Source organism: Phyllostomus discolor, chromosome 4 (assembly GCF_004126475.2).
Source record: "Phyllostomus discolor isolate MPI-MPIP mPhyDis1 chromosome 4, mPhyDis1.pri.v3, whole genome shotgun sequence".
In the NCBI taxonomy this organism is placed as follows: domain Eukaryota; kingdom Metazoa; phylum Chordata; class Mammalia; order Chiroptera; family Phyllostomidae; genus Phyllostomus; species Phyllostomus discolor.
This window is the reverse complement of record NC_040906.2, coordinates 52,993,851-53,018,728: the sequence shown is the minus strand read 5'-3', so window position 1 is coordinate 53,018,728 and position 24,878 is coordinate 52,993,851. Positions and strand designations below refer to the sequence as shown.

Here is a 24,878-nt window from a genome sequence, read left to right as displayed (position 1 = left end):
GCCTTTGATTTTGAGTTTAGCCATGTTCTTTCAAGTTTGGGCTCATTCTCTTGCATCTCTGTCAATACCATAAGGAAAGCTTCCCCAGATGGCTGCTGTCCCTTCATCCGTTAGAATGAATACACATGGAGCAGACCAGGGCCCTGCCAACAAGTAAACCCAGCCAGTCCTACAGTTTGAAGATAAGCTTCCAGCCAAGCCCAAGCAACCCACAGTTACATGAGAAATAAATACTTATTGGTGAATATCACTAGATTGTGTGGTTGTGTTTTTTTTGCAGCATTATTAACCAATACATTAACTTTGAGTAAGGAAGTAATAATGATTTTTAACCTCTTTCCTTGTATTTTTCTATTTATTAGGTATTTTTGCATGTATTACTTTTTTTTTTAAAGATTTTACTTACTTATTTTTAGAGAGAGGGGAAGGAAGGGAGAAAGGGAGGGAGAGAAACATCATTGTCAGAGAGAAACATGGGCTGGTTGCCTCTCGAACGGAACATGCCCCAACCCGGGACCAAACCCACAACTGGGACCAAACCCACAACCGAGGCCCTGACCAGGAATCAAACCTGCGACCTTTCGCTTTGTGGGATGATGCCTAACCACCTGAGCCGCACTGGTCTTACTTTTATAATTTTTTTTAAAAAAGTTATATCCATTACAAGATAAAAAGGAAGGTACAAAAAAGGTAATTTATAAATACATACTGTTTTAAATGATCATTGGCAAGAGCCAATCTATCTTTGTATCGTTTTTCTGCTTTTTCTTGTTCTTCTTTAATAGCTTTTTCAATGCTGAGTTTCGATTGTTCGTCCCATTTGTTATCCGATTTTATTCTACTCTTTTGGGATTCAATCTGTGCATCACGTTCCTTCATAACTCTACTAAGAAGAAGTCCTGACTACAAAAAAAATTGCAACATTTTAAGAAAACGAAGTCTAATTATCTATAAATACGTCAAATATATATATAGATATAAACACAAGAAAACCCAAGTAGTACATGAAAGTTTTTCACTCTGTCTGTCTGGTAAAATTGATATTGCTTTGCATATTCGATGGCCTTTTTTCTTTCTCCCTGTTTGTATATTTCTTCTTCCACATCAAGAATTTGTCTTTCTGCCTCTATTTCTTCATCACGCTTCTTTTTGGCTTCAAGTTTCTGTTTTCTCATACCCTGTAAAAAAAGACAAAAGCAGTCTCCTGTTTTCATTTTTCCATTAAACTTTACAAAATTAAACATTACAAATGTAATGATCTCATTACATTGTGATCATTTAAGCTTTCATTTATTTTATTTGCATTTATCATTAATGAATCAAATAGGATGTTACACTCATAAGTTAATTTTTTTCATTGAATTTTTAAGGTAGGTAACACATTTACATGGTGGAAAACCCTAAAATATTATAAATGTATACAGTAAAACTCTCCAATACTAATTTCTATCTGCAATCTCTAAGATAACAGCTATTATTAGTTTCTTGTGTTTACTTCCCAAGTTCCTTTATATATCTACCTAATAAATAGATGTTACTGCTTTTGCTTCTTTAGAAGAAACAACAGTATTATATTTTACATGGCTCTCCTACCCCTCCGCGGGGTCTCCCCCATGTCTCACGTCAGAGGCAGGCTTTCTTCTCCTTCACGGGTCATGCTTGCTATGTCTTAAGAAAACCTTACCCTGACATCCTGATAATATTCTGTAATTTATTTTAAGAGTTTCACTGGTTTGCTTCTCACATTTAGGTCTTTAATCCAGCTGAAGTTCATTTTTGTGTGTTCTGTGCCTTAGGGTTGTAATTTTATCTTTTTCATAGGCCAATTATCTCAGTATCAGTTACCGAATTCCTGTCCTTTCCCTTCTAAATTGCAATGACCCTTCTGTCTTAGGTCCAGTTCCCATACAGAACATGGGATTGTTACCAGGCTCTCTCTTCTGATCTAGTGTTCTGTCAATTTCTGTACCTATATTGCAGTTTTTTATTACTACATTTCTACTACATTTAGTACATTTCTTCTTTTTTTCCTTTAATAACCATGAAATGTAGAGTATTATGTATAGTGTGCTACTTCTGCATAAAAAAATAGAGGGTATATTCCACTCCCCTATTCTTTTACAGACCAGAGATTTTTTTAGGGTATAATTTACATACACCCTTTTGATACATAGTTTTAAAAATGCGTTCAGTCACTTCTAACAGTTTCATCCTCCAAAAATACTGCCTCAGCCTCTGTTTGTGGTGAATCGCTTCCCCCACCTGCAGCCTCTGCCACCACTGATCTGTTTTCTTTCCCTACGGTTTTGCCTTTTTCAGAATGTTATATTACAAGTGTGATATCAGTCATGACAGAATTCTTCCCTCTTCTGGATAAAAATAAATTATGAACATTATCCCTAAAGCAAGGTATCACAAGCATTCTATGTCTCTTTCCAGAAATCTGAGACTCCATCATCCTCGCTAACATTGCCCCACCTTGGAGATCCCCAGAGACTCCACCCCACCCAATTTACTGGCCCACCCAAGCTGCTTTTCCATACGAAAGGCTGGTCTTGGCTCCTGCTTCACAACTTCCTAAATCCTTGCAAACAAACAAGCAAGAGCTAAGCCTCAGTGAGTCCCCAGCCCCCATACCTCTTGCTAAGAGGCCCCAGGACCAGCACTAGCAGCAAGGAGTCTACATTCACAATTTGGCTTCTCCTGGGAATCTCCAAGCCCAGCACAAGTAGCAGCCACGTGAGACTGCTTTAAAGCTCCTGCAGCGTGGCCCCAGGCAAAACACAGGTGGGGGCTGACCTTGGCCTGGGAAACTCCAGAGCCTACACACCCTGTGGACAGCTACAGACCAGGACAAAGTGCTACCACCCTGCCCCTGGGGCACAGCTAATCCTTCACAGAGGGTTAGCTGTGGAGATTGGGGTGTCAGTGGTCACAGCCAGTCCTTGCAGCTGACTGGCCCTGATAAATCCTTCCCTTTAACCTGCCAATAGTAATCAAGGCTCAACTACAAGAGGAGGGTGTACTCAGCCCACATGAAGGGTGCACATCAAGTGTCCAGCTTGGGTGATAGGGGAGGCTATGCCACTGGACCATACAGGACACCTACTACATTGGACCACACTGCCAAGACAGTGAGTCATAGCAGCTCCACCTAATACATAGAAACAAACAAATTCAAATTAAAACTACAATGACATACTACTTCATACCTATTAGAATGTCTACAATTAAAAATTATATTAGAATGTCTGACCATAGTAAGTTGGTAAGAATGTGGAGGCAACAGAACTCTCATACCCTCCCGGTGGGAATATAAAAACTACTTTCTAAAACAGTCTGGAAGCGTCTTACAAAGTTAAACATACATCCATCGTATCATTCAGCTATTCTACACCAATATATTTACCCAAGAGAAATGAAAGAATATGTCCAGGCATAGACTTACACATGAATGTTCATAAGCAACTTTATTTGTAGTAGCCAAAACCTGGAAACAGCTCAAATATCAACATTTGGTTGATGTCAAACTATCAACAATTGAACAGATAAACTACTTGTGGTATATCCATACAATGGAATACCATTCAACAGCAACAATGAACAAATAATTTATACTTACAACAACATGACAGAATTTCATGTTGAGTATAATTATGAACAGAAAGCAGATCAGTGACTGCCTAGAGCCAGGAGAGGAGGGGCAGGGACAAGTGAGAGGGAGTATAATGGGCTATGACTAAACTTTCCTGGGGTGATGAGTATGTTCATTATCTCAATTACAATGATGGTTTGACATTTGATATGTCAAAACATATATTGTACACTTTAGCTATGTCCATTTTACTGTATATTACTTATACCTAAATAAAGCTGTTGAAAATGTGTTTCAATGCATTTTTATACTTTACATGTAAAAAACATTTATGAGTGCTAAGAGAAAAGAGTTAGCCTTCAGTGTTTCTGTACTCCTGGGTGGTTCATACTTACTGCATATGTATTAGTCCAGTGTTTTACCACTTCTTGGGATCTGAGGTGCATTTCTTTCTTTGCTTTTCTTTCTGCACGAAGGCATGCTGCTTTTCTCGTCAAACTGTCAAGGCTGTCTCGAATCCTTTTCCACTCGTTGTGTGGAATTACAGTGACCTGATGGAGATCTACGTTGCTAGGCAGGAGAGGTGGATAGAGAGCTTGATCTTCTTCAGAGTTCTTTATTTCTAATAATGTTTAAAAAATAAATATTAAAGACTTTCAAGATGAATGTGTGATACTTTTTCTCAGACATTTCTACATTGGCATGATATCTAGGAATCGTTTCAAATAATAATTTTATTCTTGTTATTTTAAGAACAGCTGGGAAAGTAAATAATACAGGGTGGGGCAAAAGTAGGTTTACCATTGTGAGTACATGAAACACAGAGTTTATTCTTATGTCACTTATTAATTATTGTATTATTTTCCATACTAACAACTGTAAATCTACTTTTGCCCTAACCTGGAGTGACTGGCATACAATATGTTCCCAATAAATATCATATATTTGAAATCAGAAGACATAGATTTGAGTCCTTGCTTGGTCATTTCCTTACTGTGTAAACTTAGGCAAGTCATTTAACTTCTTGGAGGCTTGGTACCAACATCTTTAAAGTCAAGATCAATTTTACATACCGAAACAGGTTGATGTAAGAGCATTTCTCAAATGTAAGCGGGTAGAAGTTTATAGATGGAGAAATTGGGGGATGATTATCTTTGGGGGTTGTAGACATTGTTGTTGATTCTATTCAACCCCTTCCTAACTGAGTGCCAGCAATGTGATTTGGAGAACTGAATGCAGTTCTGAGGGCGGGCCTCATTAGTTTAATACTTACATCTCCCTTGCCAATAATTATTTTTGTAATAAGGAAATAAATAGGAGAGGTTTATTTGAAACTTTTTAAAAAGTTCTTTGTTCTTCTGATAAGGACATCTGAGAGTGACTCTCAAGCTAGAAATGAACAAGAAAGAAGAAAGGCTAGACAGGCAGCCATCCTCTGACCGTAGGAGGAAGCAACCTTATATGAAGTTCTTCCTGTGGGCCACAAAGAGTAAACAAAGGAGGCACCTGGGGCAACGAAGATCTCATTATGCTGAGATCAGTCAGATCAAGCAGACCTGAAGCCTGGAGTCCCTTCTTGTACCATTATTTATTAATTATTGTATTATTTTCCATACAAGGTACTGTAAACCTACTTTTGCCTCACCCTGTATGAGCAAATATATTTCCTTACTTTTAAGCATGACTGAGTTGGGCATTCTGTTATATGAATTCAAACACATCTTAACACGGTGAAGCTGATAACAGCTCCTCTCTGAGAAATACCCTTTTCATCAACTGAGGTTCCTAATTATAAATAACCAAAGTCACCCTAGCTAGTTTTCTTTTAAAAGATTTAATTTATTTATTTTAGAGAGGGGAGGGGAGGGAAAGAAACAGCAATGTGTGGTTGCCTCTGGCATGCCCCCTACTAGGGACCTGGCCCACAACCCAGGCATGTGACCTAGACAGAGAATCAAACCTGCAACACTTCAGTTCACAGGCTGGCATTCAATCCACTGAGACACACCAGCTAGGGCCACTCTAGCTAGTTTAAACAGAAAAGGGATTCACTAAGGGATACTAAGTAGTCTACTGAAATTCTCAGAGAGACCAGAGTGTAATCTTTGGAAGCTATACATGTGAAACATCATACAGATAACATCATGGGGTTCCAGTGAAGGCTCATGGTAAGTGGCAATGGGTAGACACCTTAATTTGCCCCACTTAAAACTTGTTCACAGGATACTATATATCTGAACCTTCACCAATGTTGCTGCCAAAATTGGTACACTTTTTTAAAAAGATTTTTTATTATTTTTTTAATATATTTTATTGATTATGCTATTACAGTTGTCCCATTTCCCCCTTTCACTCCCCTCCACCCTGTACACCCTCTCCCACCCACATTCCCCCCATTTAGTTCATGTCCATGTGTCATAAGTTCTTTAGCTTCCACATTTCCCATACTATTCTTGCCCTCTTCCTGTCTATTTTCTACCTACCATCTATGTTACTTATTCTCTATACCTTTTCCCCCTCTCTCCTCCTCCCGCTCCCCTGTTGCTAACCCTCCATGTGATCTCCATTTCTATGATTCTGTTCCTGCTCTAGTTGTTTGCTTAGTTTTGGGGGGTTTTGTTTTTGTTTTAGGTGTGGTTGTTAATAACTGTGAGTTTGTTGTCATTTTACTGTTCATATTTTTATCTTCTTTTTCTTAGATAAGTTCCTTTCACATTTCATAAAATAAAGGCTTGGTGATAATGAACTCCTTTAACTTGACCTTATCTGGGAAGCACTTTATCTGCCCTTCCATTCTAAATAATAGCTTTGCTGGATAGAGCAATCTTGGATATAGGTCCTTGCCTTGCGTGGCTTGGAATACTTTCCAGCCCTTTCTTGCCTGCAAGGTCTCTTTTGAGAAATCAGCTGAAAGTCTGATGGGAACTCCTTTGTAGGTAACTGTCTCCTTTTCTCTTGCTGATCCTAGGATTCTCTCCTTAATTTTAATCTTGGCTAATGTAATTATGATGTGCTTTGGTGTGTTTCTCCTTGGGTCCAACTTCTTTGGGACTCTCTGAGCTTCCTGGACTCCCTGGAAGTCTATTTCCCTTGCCAGAATGGGGAAGTTCTCCTTTCTTATTTGTTCAAATAAGTTTTCAATTTCTGGCTCTTCCTCTTCTCCTTCTGGTACCCTATAATTCGGATGTTGTAATGTTTAAAGATGTCCTGGAGGCTCCTAAGCCTCTCCTCATTTTTTCTGAACCCTTGCTTCTTCATTATTTTCTGGTTGGATGTTTCTTCCTTCTGGTCCACATTGTTGATTTGAGTCCCAGTTTTCTTCCCATCACTATTGGTTCCCTATGCATTTTCTTTCATTTCACTTAGCGCAGCCTTCATTTTTTCATCTGATTTGTGACCAAATTCAACCAGTTCTGTGAGCATCCTGATCACCAGTGCTTTGAACTGTGCATCTCACAGGTTGGCTATCTCTTTGTCGCTTAGTTGCATTTTTTCTGGAGCTTTAATCTGTTCTTCTGTTTGGGCCATTTTTTCTCTTGTCTTACTGCTCCTGTTGCATAGTGAGGGGCAGAGCTTTAGGTGTTCCCCCAGGAGGGTCAACCTACATGGCTGGGTTGTGACACTGTCTGTGTGGGTGGGGTCCGAGAGGGGGAACAATAGCGTTTGTTCTGCTCTCTGCGGATTTCATTCACTTCTGTTGCTTCCCCCAAGCAAATTGGGCCCTTCTGGTGCTGATTCACAGGTGGGTGGGTTTGGTGCATTCTAGGACCCTGTGGGTCTCTCCAAGGAATGCTCCTGTGAGGCTGGGAGTTTCTCCCACTGCCACCTCAACCCTCACAGGTGTTTTCAGTTAGTGGCTTGAGGCTTTATTTCCCCACACAGGAGCCCTGGGTTACGTGGTCTGTCTCGCTCCCCAGTTGTTTCTCCCGGTTTATCTGAATGGGAATGGGGGACTGCCTAGTCCACAACCTACCACGTGGCTGGTCCACCCTCTGCTGCCTTGCCAGCTAGCTGCAGCTGTGCACACCTCACTCCACAATCCGCCATCTCGCTGGGTCCACCAGCCGCTGCCTTGCCCGCCCCAGTCCTCTACCGCCACTTTGCCGTTTCTGCCCAGCTGCCCATCTCTGCCCCCACTACCAGTCTGGATGAATGTTTCTTCTTTAACTCCTTGGGTGTCAGACTTCCATACAGTTCAGTTTTCTGTCAGTTCTGGTTGTTATTTTGTTTCTAAATTGTTATTGTCCTTATCCTGGTTGTGTGAGGAGGCACAGTGTGTCTACCTATGCCTCCATCTTGGCCGGAAGTCTCAATACCCTTTTTTACAGCAAACATTTTATTGTAACAGGGAACTTAAAATGAATATTCACTCAAAAATCTTTTTTAAAATATATTTCATTGATTATGCTATTACAGTTGTCCCATTTTCCCCCCTTCACTCACCTCCAGCCTGCACAACCCCTCTCACCCGCATTCCACCTCTTTAGTTCAGGTCCATGGGTCATTCATATAAGTTCTTTGGCTTCTCCATTTCTTATACTATTCTTAACCTCCCCCTGTCTATTTTCTACCTACCATTTGTGCTACTTATTCTCTGTACCTTTCCCCCCTCCTGCCTCCCCAACTCCTCCACTGATAACCGTCCATGTGATCTCCATTTCTGTGATTCTGTTCCTGTTCTTGTTTGCTTAGTTTGTTTTTGTTTTTGTGTTGTTTTTTTTAAGTTCGGTTGTTAATAGCTGTGAGTCTGTTACCATTTTACTGTTCATATTTTCATCTTCTTTTTCTTAGTTAAGTCCCTTTAACATTTCATATAATAAGGGCTTGGTGATGATAAACTCCTTTAACTTTACATTAACTGGGAAGCACTTCATCTGCCCTTCCATTCTAAATGATAGCTTTGCTGGATACAGTAATCTTGCATGGAGGTCCTCGCCTTTCAAGAGTTAGAATACTTCTTTCCAGCCCCTTCTTGCATGTAAGGCCTCTTTTGAGAAATCAGCTCATAGTCTTATGGGAACTCCTTTGAAGTTAACTCTCTCCCTTCCTCTAGCTGCTTTTAAGATTCTCTCCTTAGCTTTAATCTTGGACAATGTAATTATAATGTGCCTTCGTGTGTGTTTCCTTAGATCCAACTTCTTTGGGACTCTGAGCTTCTTGGACTACCTGAAAGTCTATTTCCTTTGCGAGATTAGGGAAGTTCTCGTCATTATTTTTTCAAACAAGTTTTCAATTTCTTGCTCTTTCTCTTCTCCTTCTGGCATTCCTAGGTTCAGATGTTGGAATGTTTAAAGTTGTCCTGGAGGTTCCTAAGCCTCTCCTCATTGTTTTGAATTCTTGTTTCTTCATTCTGTTCTCATTGAATATTTCTTTCTTCTTTCTGGTCCAAATTGTTGATTTCAGTCCCAGTTTCTTTCCCATCACTCTTGGTCCCCTGTACATTTTCCTTTATTTCACTTTTTATAGCTTTCACTTTTTCCTCTATTTTGCAACCAAACTCAACCAATTCTGTGTGTATCCTGATGACCAGTGTTTTGAACTATTCATCTGATAGGTTGGGTACCTCTTCATCGCTTAGTTGTATTTTTTCTGGAGCTTTGATCTGTTCTTTCATTTGGGACAATTTTTCATCTTGCTGCACCTATTATGTAGTAAGGGGTGGAGCCTTAAGTGTTCACCATGGCAGGGCAACCCATGTCACTTATTTGTGATGTTGTATATTGGGGAGGGGTCCAAGAGGGAACAGTGCTACTTGCTGGGCTCTGGGCCACCTTTCAGTCAGTTCCCCGGCTACCCACAAGAAAATTGGGCCCTTCTGGTGTTGATTCCCAGGTGGGTGGGTTTGTGTACATTCTAGGACCCCATGGATCACTCTGACAAGCTCTCCTGTGAGGCTGGGGGTTTGTCCCACTGCCACCTCAACCCCAAAGGCTTTTTGAGTCAAAGGATTTGAGGCTTTATTTCCCCATGCTGGGACCCTGGGTTGTGCGGTCCATCTTGCTCCCCAGTTGTTGCTCCTGGTTTATCTGCATGCAAATGTGGAACCACCCAGTCCACCAGCTACCAATTCACCCTGTTGTCCAGCTTGCCTCGAGAGTCCTCTCCACCTGGCTGCTGGTCTCTACTCCTCCTACTGGTGTGTATGAATGTTTCTTCTTTAACTCCTTGGTTGTCAGACTTCCTTACAGTTCAATTTTCTGGCAGTTCTCGTTGTTTTTTGTTTTTAAATTTGTTGTTGTCCTTCTTTTGCTTGCACAAGGAGGCACCATGTGTCTGTCTACACCTTCATTTTGGCCAGAAGTCTCACAGCATTCTTAATACTTTTCTATAGTTCCTTTGACTTTTTTTTAAGTCTGTTGAACATATTTATAATAGCTGTAAATTTATAAAAAGTTAGCTGTTTAAATTTAAATTTAACATCTGGGCTTCTTCAGGAACAGTTTCTATTAAAAATTTTTCCTTGTGTTTGGACCATGCTTATTTCCTGCATATTTTGTCATTTTTGTTGAAAACTGTACATTTTAAATAATATGTGGTAACTCTAGATGTCAGATTCTTCCCACACCCAGTTTGCTGTTGCTATTACTTTTTGTTTAAATTTCTTGAACTAAATCTGTAAAGTCTATATTCTTTGTCGTATATGGCTATTGGAATGTCAGCTTGGTTATCTCAGTTGTCAGGTAATGACTGGATAGAGTTTCCTTAAGTTTATTTTTCTTTTTAATCCCCATCCAAGGACTTTTTTTTTTATTGCTTTTAGAGAGAGGAAGGGAAAGAAAGAAACATTGATATAAGAGAGAGAAACTTTGATTGGTTGCCTCCTGTACACACCCAGACCTATGATTATATGCAGCCAGACCAGAGATCAAACCCGTAACCCAGGTACATGCCCTGACCTGTAAATTTTCAGTTACAGGACAATGCTCCAACCAACTCAGCCACACTGGCCAGGCCTCCTTAAATTTCTTAAATAAGGTACTCTCTGTCAAGGAACTCTCTGTGAGTGGTAGAGCTTAACCTCAGTGCTCAGACACGCAGTTTACAACTCTGTTAGCTCCTATTTCTTTCTTGAATAGAGACTTAAAGTCAGCCAGAAGTGAAACCTTCAGGCATTCTTAGGTATTTTTCTGGGCATGTGCATAGCCCTATGCATGCATTTGACCTTCTGGATTCTCAGAAATATATAAGGATCTCTTCAGAGTCCCCAGTGGGCATCTCATATCCCAGGTATTCCTTTTAAGTTTCTTGGTCATCTTGTTGTTTGTACCCAAATGTTTTAACTGCCTTAGGCAGCCAGCTGTGATGTTTAAAAACTGGCACTGATTGTTTCTTAAGAGATTTTATTTATTTACTTTTAAAAAGAGGGGAAGGGAGGGAGAAAGAGAGGGAGAAAAACATTGATGTGAAAGAGAAATATCAGTTGATTGTTTTATGTATGCCCCGATTGGGGACTGAACCTGCAACCGAGGCATGTGCCCTGACCAGGAATTGAACTGGTGACCTTTCAGTTTGTAGGATGATGCCCAACCAAGCCACAGAAGTCAGAGCAAAAAGGACAGACTGTTTTAACAAACATACCTGGTAAGTTCTGAGTCAGGTCAAATAAACACAAACTTTGTAAGCAGGCATTTCCAGGGCCCAACAGGTCAAGTAATAAGTTACCTGGGAAATGGGCTTTCAAGGGGATCCAACCCTGTTCTTCCCTCACCACAGGTTGGTAAGCCACTAGATTTCACTGTGATTGCAGTGGAACTAGATTACCATAAAGCTGGGAGAAAAGTATGGGACTAGAGCAAATTAAAATGGAAAAAACCTCCCTGCTGTTGTCAAGATTCAGCTATTTTTCTTGACAAACGCCCCAACTGTTGCAAGCCTTTGGTTAATTTCCTGAGCTCTCAAAAACTTGATTCTGGCCTTGGCTGGGTAGTTCAGTTATTAGAGCATCGGCCCGATATGCCAATGTTGGGTGTTTGATTTCCAGTCAAGGCACATAACAAGAATCAACCAATGAATGCATAAATAAGTGGAACAACAAATTGATGTTTCTCTCTTTCTCTGCCCCCCTTCCTCTCTCTCCCTAAAACCAATATTTTTTTCAAAAAGTTGATTTTGACTATTTTGCCACTGCTTTTCTTTAACTTAATGGAGGAGAGGATTTTTAGAGATCCTTATTCCACCACTCTGGCTGATATCACCCCACTAAATCTTTATAGAATTATTTGTTTTACAGAGATAGCTGTTTACATATCTGAATTCCTCTCTCACTTCACCCTCTTCCAAACAGAGATTACATTGAGCAGTGAGTGCAGATGGAACTTTTAGACCAATGCTACAAAACACCTATCTGGTAAATCTAAGTCTTTTAGTTCAGTACTGCATATACAAGTTCTGTCCAGAAAGTATCCAGCCGTGCACTATGAAAAATAGAGATATTTATTGAACAAGATACAGGAAACATTGTACATAGGACAAGGATGTCTCAGTCCCCTTCAAGGTAGGCACGTTGGGACCTCACACAGTTCTCCCAATTGCCATCAGCTGCCCTGTTGTATTTTCCTGAATCTCACTGATGGTCTGAAATCTTTCTCTTTTCAAGATGATTTTAGTTCTGGGAAAAGCCAGAAGTCACAGGGTAGAAAATCTGGGCTCTAGGGGGGGCTGAGTCACCTGGGTGATTTGATGTTTCACCAAAAAATAGTGCATGAGATGTGATACATGAGTGGGCGAGTTGTTGTGGTGAAGCTGCCAATCACCAGTTGCCCATAGTTGTGGTCTTCTGAATCATCTGAATAGTTTCCTCAGAGGAATGTTCAAGCTTAATGCAAAATTTGATGCAGATTCAGTCATTTTAAATGTGATGACCATACAGTACACATGTTCACTCAATGGTGCCTACCACCCCCACTCTGGTAGTACACTAGTACAGTGAAGGCATCATATTTCACGCATGTGCATTCCAATCTACTCTTCTTGGCTGCTAGGTTACATCGATATCACACAAACTGTTCTTGTTATATTAACAATGGCTGGACTTTTTCCAGACAGGCCTCGTATAGGGAAGTTAATATACTGGAGTAATTGTGTCTCTCCAGTACATGCCACATGGGTACTGTCACTCTCCTACATATCATGACCCTCTGTTGCTTCTTCATAAACCCTACACTGCATAAGAATCCACTAGTGGAGAATGGATGGCTCTCTGCACATATCACAAGGGGCTCCTCTGTGACAGAAGCTCAGGCACTGACATGAAGATATTCCAAATTCCCAAGGTTCTCATTGTCACCATGACTACATTAATTGGGAATTTACAGACTAAGAAACTAAAATAGTAGGAATTGATAAAGAGCTCTTTAGATGTTCCATTATGCTATCTCTATTCCAAAATCTAAATTTTATAATAGGTCACCTGAATACAGTACCTTAAGTAGCATTATTTTTTACATTTTATCAAAGCATTTGTCTTAGGGTGAGACTTTACCTTCACTTCAGATATGAGAAAACTGAGGCACTTACTTCAGAGACTTTCATAAAAAGCTCTCACTAGGTTCAGCCAAGACTCTAAGGAGGATACCGGTATTTCCAAAAGATGTTCCAATTCACTCAATGAATAACAAAGTTTAAGCACAAGAAAATTCAGCAAACACCAGACTCTTGGAACTGCAACCGTGCAGGTCAATTGGGTCAGCCTATTTCTTATATATTTTTTCTCCATCTCTATTTATGTAAACATTTTTCACCTACCAATTCACTGGAGGGAAAAACTGTCTAATTCATACAGACCCCAAGCTGCTTTCGACTTGGTGGACTCCACTTCACCTGAACTAGGCACCCTCACGTGGTACTCTCGCTACTCACCCCATGCCCAGGGGTCAGAAACAATCTTCACGTGGGTATGGGTCAGTTTAGCTCACCCGTGCTTTCCTTGGTCTGTCCACTGCGCCTTCCGAACCGCACCAGCATCTTTGACGAAGTGCCCTTGGAGCTCTAAGATTTGGATAGGCTACTCGGATGCAGAGCGCTGCAGCCTCCAACCAGTGGCGTGTTTGACACAACGCGCAGTTGCTTGGCAACGCCGCCGGAAGTGACGGCTGCTGTAGCTGTGGAACCGAGAACACTAAGCTGTCGGCTGTGATGTTGCCGCCCATAGGCTGCGCCTGCGCGGGAGGACGAGCTTAGTGTGCAAATGGGAAGTCCCCAGGCTCTGGCGAAGGGACACTCCGCGGGAGCTGGACGGAGGCTAGGGCCACTGCTGACTACTGGCCTCCGGCAGTGGAGAGGTCTGGGGACCCGCCCCAGCCTGGTGCCTCCATCCTCATTCATCGCATGCCCTACCCCGGATGACCCCAACTAGGTTCCTGCGCCTACCTTCCCGGGGGACTCGGCAGGTGTGTGCAAGAGCGGGGCCTAGGCTTGGTGCGTGCGGCCCACAGACTTCCTTGCGGGTGGAAGGTAAGGGCAAAGCTCTCCCTTAACTATAGAAACCCAGGGATTATTAGTTCACAGCAAATCGATTTTTAAATTAGTTTCTCAGGCATGATCCGGGGTAGATAGGGCTTAATTTTTTAAACATAGTAATGTTAAAACTTGAATGTTATCTCAGAACATTAGTATTAGGACCTTTTAGATATTTTAAATTGCTTGGTAAATACGGTAAAGTAAATGTATTTGGAGGACCAACCAGACCTATAAAAAACACCAAAAATCTGTTAAGATTAGATGGGGGGTTGGTTTCTAAAGACATTTTTCTAACACACGGAGGTACAAATGACTTTATTACAAGTTAGTTGGCTACAACACTACTTAGTAGGCGCTAAATTGGAGTCACTTAGAATGGAAGGAGGTAAGATTTTCAATCACTAAAGTTTTAACTCATAGTTGTACTGTTTTTCTTCAGGTTTTCTATCAGATGTTCTACCATAATAATGCTGGTAAGTATGAAAGGATTAATAAAAATTTTTTTAACAAAAATTAGTTTTTGCACACACAGTATTGGTGAGGGGTTTTGGGGGAAGGGAGGAAGCACAGTTTTTATTTTAACTTAAATTTTATTTTTCAATTACAGTATATGTTTAATATTATTTTGTATTAGTTTCAGGTGTACAACATAGTGGTTAGACAGTCATACACTTTACAAAGTATATGTTTTTAAAATGTCAATAACTGGGAAAGAGATTTCACCCTACTTGCAAGCTAACAACTTTGCCTGCTACAGTTTTGTAGAAGATGCAGACCCCTAGGTCAGAGATGAATTACAGCAGTAGCAGTAGTCAGAATATCAACAATTTCATCCCAGTCCACACAGGGCCAGAAGTCACCTGCACATAGAGTTAAGCTAAGGAACCCAAATCTTTATTATAATGAATAAGAACTTCAAGGCCGCATATCTTATTTAACCAGTCCCTGATTCTTGGATGTCCATGTAGTTTTTCATTTCCATGATTGTTAAAAGCATATAGGTTATTGTTAGATGATGGAATCATTGCAGATATACCAAATATAGAATGCTACTGCTTTTGGAGATGATGGTTAATAACTACTTTGGGTATCTTAATAACTTGGTTTCAGAATAGCTTCACATTCTTAAAACTGAATCTTTGTGCACATCCTTATTGTTTGAAACTTTTACTTCAAGTACGCCAAATCTTTTAATGTTTATTGATGGCAGAATGTGATATTTGTCTATTATTTAATAAGAAGAAAAAGTAGAATCTGTAATTCTCAACATAATCAGTCTAACGCTTGTGATTTTATCCACTGATACAAACTTATGTTTATATAACACTCCCTGTTTTGTATTTAAGGTTTTTGTTTCACCAAAATTTAGTTTCTCTTGTTGCCAATAGGTGCTTTTCTCATGTAAGAGAAAATAGCATCATTATAAACATGAATTTTAAAATATCTTAAATGAACTTTTATTCATTTTAGGAGTTAAGAAGTCTCTGTTCCTTTGCTCCGAACCAGAAGGCTTTGTTCCCCACATATAGAATAGGAATAGTACTGGTGAGAAACTGGTTGTCATTGAAAACTGAAGATTGTCATTGACTATTTAACCAAAGCTGTATGCTGAAGTAAGTTCAATTATCTTGGAAATACTAAGTTGGGTAAGTATTTTTTTAATTAATATTTTATTTATTTACTTTTAGAGAGAGTGGAAAGGAAGGAGGAGAAGGAGAGAATCATCACTGTGTGCTTGTCTCTTGCTCAGCCCCTACTGGGGGCCTACCCTGGCCTGTAGCCCAGGCATGCGCCCTGACTGGGAATTGAACCAGTAGCCCTTTTGTTCCCAGGTTTGTGCTCAATCCACAGAGCCACACAAGCTAGGGGGGGTAAGTATTTTTAATAAAGATTTATGTTGAGTGGTGAGAAAAACTAATATAAAAAGATATGAAATAAAGAAAAGTCCACTTTTAGATAGAAATTAATAGTCAACAGTAGAACTAGATTAACTTCAAGCTTATGACACATCTTTATTTTTAGGTTAATAGTTCAGGAATTTAGTAAGTCATAGCTAAGTAAATCTAGACTTGAAGCAGTTTTTAACCAACAATGAGTTATATTTGAAAAAAAATTTTAATTAAAGTCAGATTTTTAATTTAAATTCAGATTTTTAAATTTAAATTAAAATATTTAAATTAAATCCTTAAAAAGGTGTGTTTAATTTAAAATATGCTCAGGTACATAGTGGGGAGGGAGATAAGGGGGGAAAGAAGGGGAAGGGTCATCAAGGAACACATATAAAGGACCCATGGACAAAGACAATGGGTGGAGGGGAAGGGAGGATTGAACCTGGGAGGTGGAGGGTGGATAGGGCAGGGGGAGAGTGATGGGGAAAAAAGAGGAAAACTGTAATTGAACAATAATAAAAAATAAAATAAAATATGCCCAGGTACAGTCCTAATGTGATTGTCAACTATGCCTTATTGCTATTTATCACATTATTTCTATGGGAAAGTGAATTCTGTACTTAAATCTCTGAGAGCCAGTCAGAGACACCTAGATTAGGCATTTAGAGATACAGAGATACTTAATGAAGATACAGAGTATCAGGATGTTACAGGATAGTGTGAAATTAGGTTTATACAGAGGTTAAGCTTATATTATTATTTACTAATTATTGTATTTTTGATATGAACAACTGGAAACCTACTTTCACTCCACCTTGTATATGTCTAAATTCACACAACAGGAGCTACCCTTAAGATGAATTATTCTCCATATATTCTAAATTTAGAGATGGAATACTTACATGAGTAATGAACTCTGTTCTTAGCTTCACCTTCTGGCTGTCAATTGTTATAAACTAGAGAATGCATGTGCTTACGCACCCTGTTTTGCATTTTATTTTTAAAATGTAATTCAACTTATTGGGGTAACATTGGTTAATAACATGTTTTCCACTTTTAATTGGTCTCTTCTTTTTCTTTCTTTTTTTTAAAGATTTTATTTTTATTTATTTATTTAGTTTTATCTTTATTTATTTATGTATGTATTTATTTTAGATATAGGGGAAGGGAGAGAGAAAGAGAGGGAGAGAAATGTCAATGTGTGGTTGCCTCTCCTGCACCCTCTATTGGGAACCTGGCCCACAGTTCAGGCATGTGCCCTGACTGGGAATTGAACCAGTGACCCTTTGGTTCACAGGTTGGCACTCAGGCCCTGAGCCACACCAGCCAGGGCTGGTCTCTTCTTTTTTCTTGGTTGTGGGGTTCTTCACTTGTTTGAATTTCTTGCTAAAACCTCAAAATGGTTATGAAATAGATTACAGATTTAGTGTTATAGTTAGTAATTTACTTTGAGACTAATGAATGTTTTCTTGTAATTAAACATCTTTTTGACAAAATGACCTTAGTATTTTTAACTGATGAATAGTCTTTAAAAATATTCCATTTCTTAGATACTAGAGTGTGGTGCTTAAAAGCATGAACTTTGAAGTCAAACTGACCTGACTCCAAATTCTAGCTCTGCCACTTAACTAATATTAACCAACCTAACTAATATTTAAGCACCAGTTTATATATCTTTAAGATGAGGATAATAATAATTCCTATTTAATAGGATTATGACAGTTAAATGAGATAATTATAAAGTTCTTAGTTCAGTGTCTTGTGTATAATGATCTCTCTAAAAATATTACTCTTGAGCCGTGCCTGGTGTGGCTCAGTGGATTGAGTGCCAACCTGCGAACTAAAGGGTCACTCGTTCAATTCCCAGTCAGGGCACATGCCTGGGTGGCAGGCCAGGTTCCCAGTGCGGGACATGGGAGAGACAACCACACATTGATGTTTCTCTCTTTCTCCCTCCCTTCCCATGAAAAATAAATAAATAAAATCTTTTATAAAAAGAAAAAAAATTAATTGTCTACACATATTAATTACAGCTTTTATTTGGGTAATCTATAATTATTTATCATTTTAACATAATTTTTATCTGTACCATGTTGATCAATTTATTCTTTTCTCTTGAGATTTATAATTAATGACATACATATCTTTTAATGTAAAAAGACTTAAGTAATTGTTATTTCATAAGTAATGTGATTATTCAAGTATATCCAGATTATTTGTCAGTCCAGAGCTAAACTATTTGGAGAAAATATAAAGAAATGTAAAATTATTGTCAAAAGTTACTACTAGTCTAGGAGAACTGAACTGACCTCCACTTCAAGTAATTAGTTTAGAATTTCAAGTATAGCATCATGCAACCATTTAGTTATAACATTGGCATTGATGTTAGAAATTGATTTCAAGCTAAACACCTTCTTAAAAATTTAAAGTTTGCAAGATTTCATGATATGTTAAATTTTATCTGAATTTTGGTTAATACACAGAGACCTGTTTAATATGAAGATTATTGTAAATATTTCAAACTAATAAGTCTGGCTGTGTCCTGACTGGTGTGGCTCGGTTGGTTGGGTATCATCCTGAAAAGCAGAAAGGTCACTGGTTAGGTTCCCAGTCAGGGTACATGCCTGGGTTGTGGATTTGGTCCCCAGTTGGGGTGCCTAAAAGAAGCAACCAATTGATGTTTCTCTCCTTCTCTTTTTCCCTCTCTTCTCCTCACTCTAAAAATAAATAAATAAAATCTTTAAAAATAAAAATAAAAAACGAATGTGGCTGTGATTGATAAGAACACTAAGAGTGATTAGCCTACACTTTTTTCTGTATTACTCAAAACTTTTCTCAGACTGTAAGAGAATAACTGTGTCATTCCCTCTCTCAGTGGGTAATTTGAGGTGCTTAAGGAGGAGTCCCCACATGGACGTGATGACACTGCAGATATGCTTTCTAGATACTCTGCTTTTGATTCACGTAAAATACTCAAATACGAGCTTTGATTCTTAGGAAAAATGCTTAAATGGTTGTCCTAAAATGCTCAATTATTTTAATTTGTTTATATTAATTTATTTAATTTGTTATAATTTGTTTAGCAGATTAACACTTAGTAATGTTTGTTAAGTATTAACTAGATATGTTTACAAAAAAGTGTTTAGGGAATATTTCTTCTTTTTCAGGATAACCCAAATCTGTTTTACAACCATGAAAATTTTGCTCGCTTTTGACTTTGACAATACAATCATAGATGACAATAGCGACACCTGGATTGTACGGTGTGCTCCAGAGAAAAAGCTTCCTATTGAACTACAAGATTCTTATGAAAAAGGATTTTGGACAGAGTTTATGGGCAGAGTCTTTCAGTATTTGGGAGATGAAGGTGTAAGAGAAGATGAGATGAAAAGAACAGTGACATCAATGCCTTTTACTCCAGGGATGGTGGAGCTTTTAAACTTTATAAGTAAGAACAAGGATAAATTTGATTGCATCATTATTTCAGATTCAAATTCAGTCTTCATAGATTGGATTTTAGAAGCTGCCAGTTTTCATGATGTGTTTGATAAAGTGTTTACAAATCCAGCAGCTTTTGATGGCAGTGGTCATCTCACTGTGAAAAATTATCATGCTCATTCTTGCAATAGGTGTCCCAAAAATCTTTGCAAAAATGTAGTTTTGGTAGAATTTATAGATAAACAATTACAACAGGGAGTGAATTATACACAAATTGTTTACGTAGGTGATGGTGGAAATGATCTTTGCCCAGTAACCTTTTTAAAGAAGAATGATGTTGCCATGCCACGGAAAGGATATGCTTTACAGAAAACGCTTTCCAGAATGTCTCAAAATCTGGAGCCCATGGAATGTTGTGTTGTAGCTTGGTCTTCAGGTGTTGAAATAATTTCTCACTTACAATTTCTAATAAAGGAATAATATGCCAACAATGGAAATGTGTATCAATTAAGATTAGGTACAGTAGCATAAAACCAAGACCCCCAAATACCGGTGGCTTTAAAAAAAAGACTTTTTTCCTCTCCCTTAAAAGAATTCCATAGGTATCTCTCAAGGCTGCTATGTTGCTCTACCAATTTCAGCACTTGGCTACCAGCTCATGATACAAGGTGTGGCTCAGTGGATTGAGTGCTGGCCTGCGAACTAAAGGGTTGCCGGTTCAATTCTCACTCAGGGCACATGCCTGGGTTGCAGGCCAGGTCCCCAGTAGGGAGTGTGTGAGAGGCAACCACACATTGATGTTTCTCTCCCTCTCTCCCTTTCCCTCTCTAAAAATAAAATCTTTAAAAAAAATGTTTAAAGATTGTTGTTTAGGCTCCAACCCTCACAGCAACATTCTGGCTAGCAAGAAGGGACGCAGTGAGTTGTATATTCATTTCAATTGCATTGGCCAAAATTTAGTCACAATGTCTCCACCTAATTGCAAGGCAGGATGAAAAATACAGCTTTTTATTCCAGATGGTCATATGCTTAGGAAAGCTTGGATAAAAGAGGAGTACAGAATGAAGGTAAGTGCAACTAGTTGTCTCTACCAAAGGTGGTTGATAGGTTATACTGTTTTTATTCTCAGAGAGAGTAGTCTTATATTTTACTTTATTAGATATTTCAAAATCATGTCCAGTAGTTAAAGATCTTAAAAATAAGCCTGATGTTTTATGAACAGAAGCCCAATTATATACATATAATGGTCTATTCCCAAGTCAGTGTATTTTAAAGATAGGAATGCAGTATCTATTTCAGACTTTCCTTTTGAAATTAAATACAACTTAATGTTCTCAAATATTTCAAATTTATATCAGTATCACAACTATAACTCCATTACACTGGTTTAATACGTATATTATACTTGGCAGTGAAGTCTTGAGTGATATGTAATTTGTAGGAATACTCAATGCTTGAAATACTTTTTAATGTAGAGATATTAGCAAAATATCAAATGATGTAAAAAGTTTTATAGTTTTACTGTGGCTTGTGTGGCTCAGTGGACCAAGTGCTGACCTATGAACCAAAGGGTCTCTGGTTCGATTCCCAGTCTAAAACATATGCCTGGTCTGTGGACCACATCCCTTGATGGTTCCCTCCCTTTCCCTCTCTAAAAATAAACAAGTAAATCTTTTAAAAAATGTATTATAATTTCATGCTAATTTCTAGGCTCATGTTTTAGGCATATATATCCATTATATAATAATATCAGGATTTTCTTTTCATTATGAACAGCTCCAGAAATAGAAATGATCAATATAATTTAATGGGAAAAAACTTTCCCACAATTTACAATAGCCAAGTGTTGGAAGCAACCTAGGTGCCCATCAGTAAATGAATGGATCAAAAAACTATGGTACATTTACACAATGGAATTCTATGCAGCAGAAAGAAAGAAGGAGCTCCTATCCTTTGCAACAGCATGGATGCAACTGGAAAGCATTATGCTAAGCAAAATAAGCCAGGCGGTGAAAAACTTGGTACTTTCTAATTTGTTTTTTCAGGCTGAAAAAGTAAATCTTTAAATAGGTTGGATTATGTTTAAACACATTTAGTCTTATATATTAATCATTTTTCTACTTGTGGAGGCCAGTAACAAATGACAAATTATGGAAGTAAAAAACTAAAACTTTCATTTATTGTGATAGTAGACCCAATAATTTGGACCAGATATTCTAATAATCATATCTAAAAAAGTTGATAGGTAAACAAGAGTTTTAAAACATCTGCCTAAGGATATGAGAGACCTGATAACAATGAACAATTGCTAACACAAATCTGCAGGTCTTATGTGCAGTGACAAGCAGCTGCACAGTTGCAAGAACACAATTACCAAACAATAAGAATGGATCTGGCCACAAACCTGGAAGTGCTTATACCCAAACAGCAGCCCTGCACTTGTCATATGTGCGAGCCCCTCACAAAAGTTATATGCACTCAATAAATGTTAACTTAGGGAGGTCCAACTTAGTCATTTCTATTTCCTTTTAAAAAGTCTGGGAATGTTGTTTTCTCATTTATCTACAGAGTCTTGTGTTCTTATTTATTTTTCTGAGTACATATATGGAGGATATAATAGTGCCATATTTATGACATTGTTTGCATTGTGTTAATTTTTTCCAAATCTTATGTTTGCTTATTTCTAGATAATCTGGTCCTAATCTTTATATATAAGCATCTAAGATATTAATTTCATTAGATTGTATTAGATTTAATGAAACAAATATATTGATACATGCTAACTAGGCTTATTAAAATTTAAGATTCTTGTTCTCTAAAATTTTTCCTTTGTGAATGAAAAAATCCTTATGTTTCCCCCAATGATAAGCAAATTATTCATGGCTATTTTTTATGGTACTGAAATGTGAGCTTATAAAATAAATATGGTAGAGTTAAATGTGAATTGAAAAAGACTTAAGTATTAAAGTCATAATAGGATTGAACAGAGACGGAGGAATCTCCTGTGCTGGTAGGTGGAATTCTAAATGGCCCCTGAAATTTCCCACTCCCTGGTGTACATGCTATGGCTCATCCCCAGTACTGTGAGCTTGATGTATTTTAATGCTGTGATCAGGTTATGCTTTACAGTAGGGAGATTATCTGGGTAGACCAGACCTAAGCACATGACCCCTTTAAAAGCAAGAAAGTTTTCCTGGCTGGTAGCAGAAGAGGAAGTCAGTGATTCACAGCACAAAGGAAGACTCAGCATGCCCTTGCTGGTTTCAAGATGGAAGGAGGTGTGTAGTAAGGAATGTGGACAGCCTCTAGGAGCCTAGAACGGCCCCTGCTTGACAGCAAACAAAAAATCAGGCACTTCAATCCTACAATAACGGCAACGAAATGAATTCTACCAACAATCATGTAAGCTTGGATAGGACCTAGGTGAGAAACACAGCCCAGGCTGACAGCTGAATTTCAGCCCAGTAAGACCCTGAGCAGAGAACCCAGTCGCACTATGCCCAGATTTCTGACCTGCAGGAACTGTGAGATAATTTACTATAATTTTCGGACCATAAGACACATTCCCCAATTTGGGAAGAAAGGGAGGGGTGCATCTTATAGTCCTATTGTAGCTTACCTGGCTTGCTGTGGAGGGGGCAGCGGCCTATATTATTTATGTAATTAAATATTTTACCACATTTTTTGCTTCAAAAATTTTTTTCCTGTTTTTCTCCTCTAAAACCTATGTGTGTCTTATGGTCCGGTGTGTCTTATAGTCCAAAAAATATGTTATTTGTGTTGTTTTAAATTGCTAAATTTGTGATGATTTGTTATATATAGCAATAGGAAATTAATACAGTAGCTAACACCATCTCTCAAGTAATAGTCTACTTTCACGTGCACAGCTTTTTTAATCACATGTTTGACAATTTATACCATACTAATAATGAATCATTTTTAAAAATTTATTATTGGTTTTTAGAGACACAGAGAGAGACACTGATTTGTTGTTCCACTTATTTATGCATTCATTGGTTGATTCCTGTGTGTGCTCTGAGCAGGGATCAAACCTATAACCTTGGAGTATGAGGGCAATGTTCTAACCAACTGAACTGTTCAGCCAGGGCCTGCTTTTTATTCTTCTGACTAGACACCAAACAGCTTATGATGTATAAAGAGATGCTAATTAAAATGTTTCTGCTTTTGAGAGTTTTCAGGGTGATTTAATTTTTCTGGTAACCTATTTTATAATTTTTATAATATGATTGTACTTTTTTAAAAAAAAGATAAACAAATTTAAAGAAATAAAGCAAACTTCCTGAGAGACAGAGCACACCCCACAACTCTCTACTAGTGAATGGGCCAGAGCTGAGTAGCCCAGACAAGACTGACAGCATAATTTGTCAGGCTCAGAACGCAGAGAAAATGGGGATCAAGTGAAGATATAGCAATTGTACATACTAAATACCGCTACTCTTAGAGCTACAGATCCAGAATATTTTTCCCCATATAAAAATTTTCTTATCAGCAAGTCCATAGCCTGGTCACAGAACAGCAATCACCATCTGAATGTTTAACATATTTTTGATGCCTAACTTACACATCCTTCCTGTATAAGATACATATTAGGCTTTTTTCCTACTTAGGTGTTACACGTATTGTGGCACACATCTTTTAGTTCAAATCTTCTGTGGTGCAAATTATAATACATCTTAATTCTACTTTTTAAAAATGTTATCTCTAATATGCCCACATACTTTCACAACATTTTTTGGATTTTTTTTTTTAGCTCCTGGGTTATACCAGCCCTGAAGAAATGTTAGAGAATATTTTCCCTTATGGTCTCATAAGCTGCTTCAAGACACCACTCATACAGCAATAGGGCAACTGCAGGCTGGCACTGTACAGGGCAGAGGAGCTCTATTAGTACTGTGAGTGAGACTGGAATTTATAGCCACTTCACTCTCCCAATTATCAGATGCGCTTTTATTCAGAGGATAAGAGGGAGAGTTCTTTACTGACCTAATAACCCCACAGCACACCTTCAGAAGAGACCAGTTGTAGGGAATCGACTCAACTCTTTCATCTAATCCCATGTCACTTTGTACACTCTGTTGAGTTTCTTTTTTAGGTAGACAGTATGATAGTTCTGTTGTAGACAGATCTTTTTGATATGCTTTATAAGGCTTATGGAGTAGTACATTCTAGGCCAAAAGCCAAATCTATCCTACTTGTTTATGTCATGGAGACCAATGTCTGTGTGATGATGGTTCATATGGAAACCAAATACTAACACAGATGTTTCCTGATGCAGAAATTCTTAGAAACTCCCATTTATGGAAGATACTACTTAGTGAAACATTAGTTTGTCTTTTGTATTTAATTAACAAATTTTCAGTTATATACCTAAACAACCAGTAAAAATACTAACATTTTATTATCCTCTATTCAATATGAAAGTATATTTTTTCAGGGATCTATGAACAACTTAGCCCTTTTCACATTTAAGTCCAAAG

The 24,878-nt window shown here is 38.3% G+C and overlaps 3 protein-coding genes across 9 annotated transcripts in view; 2 read left to right on the top strand and 1 right to left on the bottom strand.

The window, feature by feature from the left end:
- CCDC173 (coiled-coil domain containing 173) overlaps positions 1 to 13,754 on the bottom strand; it is a 35,975-nt gene extending 22,221 nt beyond the window's left edge. Inside the window, exons 1-4 of one of the 5 annotated variants that reach the window (XM_028509937.2) lie at positions 13,510 to 13,664; positions 3,991 to 4,217; positions 1,005 to 1,178; positions 710 to 903 (exon numbers count right to left, since the gene is read on the bottom strand). In XM_028509937.2, the coding sequence (XP_028365738.1) occupies positions 710 to 903; positions 1,005 to 1,178; positions 3,991 to 4,217; positions 13,510 to 13,558 (644 nt within the window). In that variant the 5' untranslated portion in view covers positions 13,559 to 13,664. Of the gene's footprint in view, positions 1 to 709; positions 904 to 1,004; positions 1,179 to 3,990; positions 4,218 to 13,076; positions 13,191 to 13,339 lie in introns of those variants that run through there. The other 4 variants (XM_036023339.1, XM_036023340.1, XM_036023337.1 and 1 more) reach the window with 4 other exon arrangements.
- PHOSPHO2 (phosphatase, orphan 2) lies at positions 13,755 to 19,871 on the top strand. Of its 3 annotated transcripts, XM_028510703.2 has the most exons (4): positions 13,755 to 14,047; positions 14,493 to 14,526; positions 15,524 to 15,699; positions 19,110 to 19,871. In XM_028510703.2, exon 4 carries the CDS (start codon positions 19,135 to 19,137, stop codon positions 19,858 to 19,860), a length of 726 nt encoding a protein of 241 aa, XP_028366504.1. In that variant the 5' UTR covers positions 13,755 to 14,047; positions 14,493 to 14,526; positions 15,524 to 15,699; positions 19,110 to 19,134; the 3' UTR covers positions 19,861 to 19,871. The 3 variants fall into 3 exon arrangements, with proteins under 3 accessions (XP_028366504.1, XP_035879235.1, XP_035879234.1); XM_036023342.1 differs by lacking the exon at positions 15,524 to 15,699 and having other exon boundaries at positions 13,879 to 13,983; XM_036023341.1 differs by lacking the exons at positions 13,755 to 14,047; positions 14,493 to 14,526 and having other exon boundaries at positions 15,537 to 15,666.
- Positions 15,612 to 24,878, top strand: part of LOC114494737 (kelch-like protein 23) — a 33,703-nt gene continuing 24,436 nt past the window's right edge. Inside the window, exon 1 of the mRNA XM_036023335.1 lies at positions 15,612 to 15,699. The gene's annotated coding sequence lies outside the window, so the exon portion shown is untranslated. The remainder of the gene's footprint in view (positions 15,700 to 24,878) is intronic.